The sequence below is a fragment of the Tasmannia lanceolata genome, unplaced genomic scaffold (assembly GCF_043159265.1).
Source record: "Tasmannia lanceolata isolate RefF3 unplaced genomic scaffold, GAP_Taslan_0.1 ptg000037l, whole genome shotgun sequence".
Lineage (NCBI taxonomy): Eukaryota > Viridiplantae > Streptophyta > Magnoliopsida > Canellales > Winteraceae > Tasmannia > Tasmannia lanceolata.
Genome location: NW_027518714.1, coordinates 9,251,438 through 9,261,595, shown reverse-complemented (window position 1 = coordinate 9,261,595; position 10,158 = coordinate 9,251,438). Strand labels below are relative to the sequence as shown.

The following is a 10,158-nucleotide window of genomic DNA, read 5'->3' as shown; positions in this document are numbered from 1 at the left end:
ATTCTGTTGTTACTTTTGCATTGTATGAAAACTCAATTAGCAAGATGTATCTTTCAGTTCTCTGGCTTTAAAAGGATACTTCATCCACCTTGCACTCAGTGTTGAAAGATATGATTTCATTATTGTTTGTGATAAGAAGTAGTTTAGGTAGTTGTTCTCTTGAATTCAAAGTGACCATAGGAATTAGAATTGTCTGAAACTTGATGTACCTTTGAACCGTTGAACTTTCAAAAAGGAAGACCTGCATTTCCTTATTTCTATAGGAGCACATTGTATTCATCTTTACTGAAAAACTGCAGTATCTGTATCTAGAAACTAGGGGGGGCGCTCTCTCCAAGTAGCCATTGAAGTTATGCATGAGGGATGAATGCATGATGGATTGAATAGTACGAATCCAGTAGCAAATGAATGATGGGATGGATTTTCATTCAGCACGAAGGAAGATCTTTGGGAGGAGGAAGGATAGATTGAGAAGGCTCGGGACCGTTTTCAACTACGAATCCCATGGCTAGACCCCATGTGGTGTGCGCCTCTAGATGACAGTGCACGAACCAAACCCCAGGGTTATCCGCCTTGAACCTAATTGCTGCCCACCCCCCACTCGGAACTGCCACAGTATTCCTCTCTGGAGGGTCAACTAGATTGAAACTCGCCGTGTCTCGATCAGCATTGAAGTTTCCAAACCCACTACCAACAATAAAGAAGTTATGGCCATGAAAGTGGATCGGATGGTTCTCCACATTAATAAAGCTTGTATCTTGTAGCACAAACTCCAAGCGAGTGCCGTATGGGACTACCAGGAGCTTGGTGCCAAAGTTTGAGTTCAGGTTAGTATCCGGGGAAGTCACACTGGTGTAGTTGAAGGGATAGGGTGGCTTTTCCGGGAATTTCGATGAGAAATGGGTTAGGTTTTGGTAGTGAGACTCCAAGATTGAAAGTCTTGGACGAACGAAAGATTGGTTGTTCATGGAGGCAGAGAACCTCTTGCCTAGGAAGCCTTTGCATATGCGGTTTGGAGGGCAGTCCTGGAGGTTGAGGCTTATGGTGATGAATACCTGCTTGTCCACCTTTCTGGGGACGTTGCACGGGAAACCAGTAGAGGCCAAGCTTCGAAGTCTGTTGCCGAATTGAGCGGCGAAAGGGGTGTCTCTCATGGGAGGAAGGTAACATAGAGAAATGTTTGTTGGGGGAACATTTGGTGTTTTCTTGGTCTTGTAGTGTATGAAGCCAACTGTGGCGGTTTCATCGAAGGGAACGATGGCAGTAACATACGGCCTCGCTGCCATTGCAAAGCGTCCAGAATTGGATACATGGTCAGCTGTGAGTAGGACTGTCGTCGTTTGTCCAGGAGTGATCATGATAGCTGGAGTAGCGAAGGGTTTTACATATGTAGCGTCAATCTCTACGACAGTTAACGTGTGGTTGGCGACGGCAAAGAAGAGCTCATCGTTGAGGGCTGCATTGATGAGTCGGAGCATGTAAGTCTTTCCGTGTTCTACAGTCTGCTCAAACGTATCTGCACGTTCAACACGTGTGTTAGATAATTGCTTAATCATGCAGTCTAGATCATGTTGGAGGCCTGTACAAAAATTGTACTGGGCTGATGGAACCCAAATGCTCAATTAGAGATCATCCTACAGTAAAAATGATCACAAAGAACAGGAGGAAGATGGAGAGTACCTTGAACAGAACATGGATATAAGGGCCCTGGTAATCCATTGATGGTGAAAGCATCTGAAATATTTGGACCTCCCCCATACATCACTGTATTTGCTTCAATTGCTAACACATCTGTATTCCACCATTCACCTGTGATAATAATAATAAGGAAAAATTATTTAAAAAATGCAAAGTTTATGCGAAATTGTGAATAATATATAGATATTTAAATTTTTTTTAAAAAGGGCTGTCAGGTGAGAGAGTATGAGTTTTAGGACAAATATACCCCCACTTTCATTTTCCCACCATTTTTTATGCTCTAATCCCTATGTTTTTTTCAGCTACCCACTTCACGTTTTTCTTTCTTCTTCCCCACCCATTCAACGTGAAAAACACCCAGTGCAGCCATTGCCATCCTTTGGAAGCTCCAATCCCATTGTATTTTGTTAAAAAAAACACCATTACTTGTGACAAATTTGAACTTGGGTGATAAACATAGCTCCAAGTAGGTCCTTGCTCCTCTACTTGAATAGGGTTTAACATTTTATGAAGGTTTTTATATTTTGTTGGGTTTTAACATTTTATGAAGGTTTTCATGTTTTGTTGCGTTTTAACATTTTATGAAGGTTTTCATTGTTTTGTGTTGAAAAAAACAGAGAAATTACCCAAGTTGTTCTATGTTGGTTGTATAATTGTTTTCATTGTTTTCTTGAGTTTTAAAAGAAAGTTAGAACCACCATTTTCTCTGTTGGAAAAAGAACATTACTTGTTTCTACCCAATTTGGTTTGTACTGGTTCCGGGGTAGAAAATGTCGCTCCGTACTGGTTCCGGGGTATAAAATGTGGTTCCCCAGTGGTTCCGAGGTATAAAATTTGGTTCCGTACTAGGTTCAAGGGTATAAAATGTGGTTCCCTAGTGGTTCGGGGTATGAAATGTGGTTCCCTAGTGATTCCGGCGTATAAAATGTGGTTCCCAAGTGGTTCCGGGGTTGAAAATGTGGTTCCCTAGTGGTTCCAGGGTATAAAATGTGGTTCCCTAGTGGTTACGAGGTATAAAATGTGGTTCCGTAATGGTTGCGGAGTATAAAATGTGGTTCCCTAGTGGTTCTGGGGTATAAAATGTGGTTCCCTAGTGGTTACGAGGTATAAAATGTGGTTCCGTAGTGGTTGCGGGGTATAAAATGTGGTTCCCTAGTGGTTCCGAGGTATAAAATGTGGTTCCGTAGTGGTTCAGGGGTAGACATTTCAAAACAATGAAAGAGGGGCTGTCAGTAGGGGTGTTCATTATTCGGTTAAAACCGAATAACCGAACCAAACCGAATTGGTTCGGTTCGGTTCGGTTTTTTTTCGTTTCGGTTCGGTTTCGGTTATCTCAAAAAAAAAATTCGGTTAACCGAAATAATGATAAAAATCATTATTTTTTCAAAAAAAAGTGTGATACGGGCACTCCAAAGGATGATCAAAACCGTCCATTTGATTGATCACAACTTAATTAGGTTGTGCTCTAAAAATCATTTCGATTGGATGATCCTAGCCCTCCGATCGAAACCAAGATTTTGCTTTTTTCCCTTTTTTTCCCACTATTCGGCTATTCGGTTTATTCGGTTATAACCGAATTTTTAATCGGTTCGGTTTTGAAAATTTTCGGTTCGGTTTCGGTTACCGAAATTTGATAACCGAAATTATTTCGGTTATCAAATTTCGGTTATTTCGGTTCGGTTTTAACCGAATAACCACCCCTAGCTGTCAGGTCTTGTCAGGGACGGGAAATGACAAGAATACCCTTCTCTTTTAAAAACCATCTTTTTACCCATCTCTCTCTTGTCGGGTCTTGTCAGGGATGGAAAATGACAAGAATACCCTTGTCTTTTAAAAACCTTCTTTTTACCCATCTCTCTCTCTCTCTCTCTCTCTCTCTCTCTCTCTCTCTCTCTCTCTCTGCAGGAATTTTATATGTTGCAAACAGTGGGGCTCACTTCAAAGGATGATCCAAACCGTTCATTTGTTGGACCATGACGTATATAGGATGTACCCGCATATCTCCATATGAAGATCTTAACCCTCCATTTTGTACAAGGACTGTACACATCCAACTTAACCCCTAATGTTTAAAAAGTTACAAGTAAACCCCCTGTGGTTCAATTTGTATAAGGTAGGCCCCCTCTTTTGAAACACTGTCAATGCTAATGAAGACCCCATACAACCCTCCAAACCCCATACCCGAATCCAAACACTACCAAAAACATAGTGGGCCCACATTGTTTGGATCATCCAAAGTGTTTATTTGATGGGCCCTCACATATATAGAATGCCCATTCTATTGGACTCCATTCGGAAGTCCGAAAATTTGGTCGAAAGTCCGAAAAAAGTTTTGAACTTCCGAATGGAGTCCAGTAGAATGGGCATTGTACTGGACTCCATTCGGAAGTCCGAAATTTTGTTCGGACTTCCGAGTAGGGCTAACAGCCGATGGTACGTCCTCAGATTGAAGGGTTAGGATGATTCGATGGAGCTGATTTTTTCGGCACACCCTATATATGTGAGGGCCCATCAAATGAACGCCTTGGATGATTCAAACAATGTGGGCCCACTGTGTACCTCGGAACCACTAGGGAACCACATTTTATACATCGGAACCACTAAGGAACCACATTTTATACCCCAGAACTACTACAGAACCATATTTTATACCTTGGAACCTCTAGGGTTACATTTTATACCCCGGAACCACTACGGAACCACATTTTATACCTCGGAACCACTACGGAACCACATTTAATACCTCGGAACCACTCTTGGAACCACTTAACACCTCGGAACAACTATAATATGGTTCCCAAGTGGTTCCGAAGCCTATGGTTCCAAAAGGTTTAAAACACTCATGATCAGTTTCAAAATACTATTAGAATGTTCCAATCACAAGTAGCACTCTTGAAACCATCATTTAGACTCTTGGAACCACTTAACACCTCAGATCAACTATAATATGGTTCCCAACTGGTTCCGGAACCTATGTAATGGTTCCAAAAGGTTTAAAACACCCATGATCAGTTTCAAAACCAATTTCATACTATTAGAATGTCCCCATCACAAGTAGCACTCTTGGAACCATAATTTAGACTCTTGGAACCACTTAACACCTTGGAACAACTATAATATGGTTCCGAAGACTATGTAATGGTTCCAAAAGGTTTAAAACACTCATGATCAGTTTCAAAATACTATTAGAATGTCCCAATCACAAGTAGCACTCTTGGAAGCATCATTTAGACTCTTGGAACCACTTAACACCTTCGAACAACTATAATATGGTTCCCAAGTGGTTCCGGAGCCTATGTAATGGTTCCAAAATGTTTAAAATACTCTTGATCAGTTTCAAAATACTATTAGAATGTCCCAATCACAAGTAGCACTCTTGGAACCATCATTTAGACTCTTGGAACCACTTAACACCTCGGAACAACTGTAATATGGTTCCCAAGTGGTTCCGGAGCCTATGTAATAATTCTAAAAGGTTTAAAACATTCATGATCAGTTTTAAAATACTATTAGAATGTCACAATCACAAGTAGCACTCTTGGTACCATAATTTAGACTCTTGGAACCACTTAACACCTCGGAACAACTATAATATGGTTCCCAAGTGGTTCCGGGGCCTATGTAATGGTTTCAAAAGGTTTAAAACACTCATGATCAGTTTCAAAATACTATTAGAATGTCCCAATCACAAGTAGTACTCTTGGAACCATCATTTAGACTCTTGGAACCACTTAACACCTCAGAACAACTATAATATGGTTCCCAAGTGGTTCCGGAGCCTATGTAATGGTTCCAAAAGGTTTAAAACACTCATGATCAGTTTCAAAATCAATTTCATACTATTAGAATGTCCCCATCACAAGTACCACTCTTGGAACCATAATTAGACTCTTGGAACCACTTAACACCTCGGAACAACTATAATATGGTTCTCAAGTGGTTCCGGAGACTATGTAATTTTTCCAAAATGTTTAAAACACTCATGATCAGTTTCAAAACCAATTTCATACTATTATAATGTCCCAATCACAAGTAGCACTCTTGGAACCATAATTTAGACTCTTCGAACCACTTAACACCTCGGAACAACTATAATATGGTTCCCTAGTGGTTCCGGGGCCTATGTAATGGTTCCAAAGGTTTAAAACACTCATTATCAGTTTCAAAACCAATTTCATACTATTAGAATGTCCCCATCACAAGTATCACTCTTAGAACCATAATTTAGACATACTTGAAGCTATATTTATCACCCAAGTAGTTTAGTAAGTAATGGTATTTTTTTTGGGAAATGTTGTCTACATTACTGTATTTTGATGAGGGCACTCCTCACTTAATTAAAAGTACGGTATGGCCCCCACATAGGATGATCCAAACCGTCCATTAGATGGGCCACAGCCTAAATGGGTTGTGTCCCAAAAATCATTTCCATGGGTTGATCCTAACCCTCCGATCTATAGAGGGTTAGGATCAACCCTCTAACATTCTGATCGGAGGGTTAGGATCAACCTATGGAAATGCTTTTTGGGGGACAACCTATTTAGGCTGTGGCCCATCTAATGGACGGTTTGGATCATCCTATGGTGCCGGCCATACAGTACTTTTAATAAAGTGAGGAGTGTCCTCATCAAAATACGGTAGTGCGGATAACATTTCCCATTTTTTTTCCAAAGAACAATGGCTGTTTTTTACGTTGGCAATGGCTGTTTTTCATTAACCCAGGTATTGACAATGACTGTTTCTCACGTTGGAACTTGCTTGGAGAAGAAGAAAGAAAAGAAAAGGTGGTAGGTGAAATTGCTTAGGGATTAGATCCTACATAGTTGGTGGGAAAAGGCAAAGGGGGGGGGGGGGGGGGGGGTATTTTCGTCCTAAATGGTCTATTTTCGTACATGACAGCCATTTTTTTATAGATTTGAAATGTTCACCCTTTGTTCACAATTTAGCATAAACTTTGCATTTTTTTTAATAATTTCCCTAATAATAATTAAGGCAAAATAAAATTGGTATTCTTTTTCTTTAGTTTATTATTTTTGGATAGAAATAAGGTACGATCAAAGCAATTAGAAGCCCATCTTTTCCTTCTCTCTCTCTATTTTTGTTGTATGGTAAGGAAATAAAGGAGGGAAAAACCCGTTTTTTGGTACAAGGAAAAATAAAACAAAGAGAAGCTGATATGGTGCAAAGTGCATAAATTTATGGGAGTCACTGCCAATTCCCAGTGACAAAATGAGAGAAACTAAAATGGTAGTGTTACCTAATATTATGGGGATCTCTGCTGCGATTGGAGTAGAGAAGGGGTAGGGTGCTCTTGGGTAGATGATGAAAGCTCCATGAACAGAAGCCCTTTGCCAAGAGAGATGGGCATGCCACCAAAGAGTGCCCCTCTGGTTAGTGACTCTGAATCTGTAAGTGTAGGAATGCTTGCTTTGTATTGGACACTGGGTTATGTAGGCAGGCCCATCTGCCCAACCTGTTCTCAATTGCTTTATCCCATGCCTGAGAAGGAAGAGATACACAGAAGCAACAGATTAGGCACAAAATTGGTGCATCCTTTTGTAGTACAATTTGATTCTCGGGAAGATGAACAATACGGTGCCACTCTTGGATGCACGGATGATCCAATCTATAGATCTGATCCTTGATCCAGACCTTCCATATGATGGGTCCCATCATTGATCTGATCCTTGATCCTGATCTTCCATATGATGGTTCCCATCATTGATGAGACACTTATTTAAAAATCGCACTGATTGGATGATCCTGACCGTATAAATGAGCACTGCAAATGAATGGTTAAAACAAAGGAGACTCCTATTTGTTTAGACTTTAGGCTCCTTTATTACCTACCCTTACTAAGATTCTAAAGTTGTTAAGGTATAAATGATTAAATAACGCCATCTCCAACGGCTGAAGCTTTTGGAGTAACTGGTTGTTTCACATGGTACCAGAGCTCTTGCCCCACGGCAGGTCGTGGGTTAAAAACCCAACAACTCCTTGATGTTAAAAATAACCTAAAAGAGGGGCCACATGTGCCACATGTATGGCCAACCGAAAAAAGAGTGGTCACGCATGACGGGGGGTGTTGACATATAAATGATTAAAGGACACTGCTGTTGGAGAAAAGGGGTGTGTCTACCAAAAAGGGGGGATGAATATCAGCTCCGTGTTTATATTGTAGATGTAAACAGTATACAATCCTCTTAAAATAAAAAAGAGTATATGAATGGTAAATATTGAGATGTAAAATATTAACTGTATATATGTATACTATATAGAGTGAAATTATATGGTGTTCAATGTATCAAAGGCAGCGCCCTATCAAGCATAAGAAGAGTGGACAGGGGTGGAGCTACATGTACCATAAGGGGGCAGCTGCCCCTCTTGAGTTGGATCAAATTCCTCAATAGGCCCAACCCCCTTCGAAATTTGAAGCCTGCCCCTCCTTACGTATAAATCCTGGCTCCGCCACTGAGCGTCCACCATATAAAAGTCCTATATATAATGGGAAAAGTTGGCATAACTTTTGCGCGCGTGCCTCTAGATTGATTACAACATTACCAAACTACTTATATATATGAATATATTCTTTGTGCTTATAGAGATTAATTGTTATTAAACTTTTTGCACTTCTATTATATAAATAATATAAATAAAGAAAGTTAGGTATTAGTGAAATCTTTCACTGAACAAATAAACCAAAAATAAAAATAAAATAAAAACATGCATTGTGTAAATAATATAAATGAAGTAAGTTTGGTATTAAAGAAATCTTTCATTAATGAACTAAACCAAAAAAATAATAAAATAAAATAAAAACATATATTTTATAAATAATATAAACAAGGTAAGTTAGGTATACGATAAATCTTTCATTTATGAACTAAACCCTTAAAAAAAACCTCTCATAATATAAGCAAGGTAAGTTAGGTATACGAGAAATCTTTCATTTATGAACTAAACCCTTAAAAAAAAACCTCTCTCTCTCTCTCTCTCTCTCTCTCTCTCTCTCTCTCTCTCTCATCTAAAGTTGCTGCTCGATCAACAACACCAATGCCGATTAAGACAATATGGCTGTTGATCATAGAACCTTGTTAAATAACAGGGCCTTAGGGACTTGTCCATTGATTCTTTAGGGTACTGATATGGGCACTACCATGTTTTAATTGACTTGTAATATCTTTTTAGGAAACATAATAACCTTTGACAGCTCTTTAAATAATAAAAGACAAGATGAACTAGTGCAATTATCAAAACATGGCAGTGCCAATATAATTAGGGAAATGATATCAGCGTCACCATGTTTTAATAATTGCACAAACTCAGCCTGTCTTTTTTTTTTTTTAATTGGCTCGTGAAGAGCTTTCTGGGAACTGCAATAACAGCTCTTTGGGTTAGTGCAATTATCAAAACATGGTTCTGTTGATATGATCATTTCCCCGTAATTAACCTCAAGAGAAAATGACAACCAAGTGTCATTTTCAGCATCCCGTTTCCTTAGCCATTTTTTTTTATAATGTTGTGGTATTTGCGTAGCACGAAACCTAGACCATGACATGCTCCAATTTTTAAGAGAAAGCTATGTGTAAATCTCCCGAGCACTAATTATACAATGGGGCAAACTCACCTTGTTTTACACTTTTTAATTGGCTGCTGAGAGCTTTTTTGGGAAGGGTAATAGCCTTTGACAGCTGGTTAAACAATGTAAAACAAGGTGAGTTCGCCCCACTATCAAAATAGGTTTGTAGGGTTATTAGGAGCCTTTAAAGTGTCGAATACCATAAAAATGTCATAAAAGCACATATTTTATTAGTAGCAGTCTTCCATTTTAAGGGATTTGCTAGGTACTTTCTCATAAAAGCATTTGGTGGGGGGCTGTTGCATGAGACAACAACTTCTTAAAAAGTGAGTTGCCGTTCGATCAAATATCAAGGGTGGTACTTACATCGCACCACATTTACGTATTTGTACGCCCTTTCATCATATAATTTCTCGCAAATGTAGAAGGCTTACCAATGGATGGTAGTGTTATCAGGGGCGATGCGGTTAGTGACCTTGATTTCAACATCGTCGCCCTCATAAACAGCGATAGTTGGACCCGGGTACTTGCCATTCACTGTGAGTAGAAGCTTTGTGTGGCAGAGACGGGTCACCTCCTTCCATTCCACCTGAATCCATAAACCAAAAATCTTATACATTAATCTCCCTCCCTTTATTACTAGAACATAAAATGTTAAAAACTACTAAAAACGTGAAAAACTCAAACTTACCTTAAAATGAAAGCGTCTTGTGGTAGGAGAATGTGTTGATTGCAAAGCCCTTGCTTGGGCACAGACTCCCACCAATGCACACAACAGAACCATTATCATGAATCCAAAACTCCTCATCTTCACAAACTCTGAAGTTGTCTCAAACAGAGAGATATGATTGCCACTAACTTACTAGATTTCATGTAACCAA

General features: G+C 39.4%; 1 protein-coding gene across 1 annotated transcript; it reads right to left on the bottom strand.

Moving 5' to 3' along the window:
* Nucleotides 1-71: 71 nt before the first annotated feature.
* On the bottom strand, nt 72-10,158 carry LAC1 (laccase 1). Its single transcript, XM_077370980.1, has 5 exons — nt 9,969-10,158; nt 9,712-9,866; nt 6,956-7,197; nt 1,681-1,809; nt 72-1,516 (listed from the first exon to the last, which is right to left on the bottom strand). The coding sequence occupies exons 1-5, from the start codon at nt 10,083-10,085 to the stop codon at nt 429-431; spliced, it is 1,731 nt and encodes a 576-aa protein (XP_077227095.1). The 5' UTR covers nt 10,086-10,158; the 3' UTR covers nt 72-428.

Excerpts from the sequence above, each read along its gene's own strand:
- LAC1 (XM_077370980.1), bottom strand. The coding sequence starts at position 10,085 with ATGAGGAGTTTTGGATTCATGATAATGGTTCTGTTGTGTGCATTGGTG. Across the intron at positions 1,810-6,955 it reads AGAGATCCCCATAATATTAG|GTGAATGGTGGAATACAGAT; the intron begins GTAACACTACCA and ends TTATTATCACAG. Across the intron at positions 1,517-1,680 it reads ATATCCATGTTCTGTTCAAG|ATACGTTTGAGCAGACTGTA; the intron begins GTACTCTCCATC and ends TTGAACGTGCAG.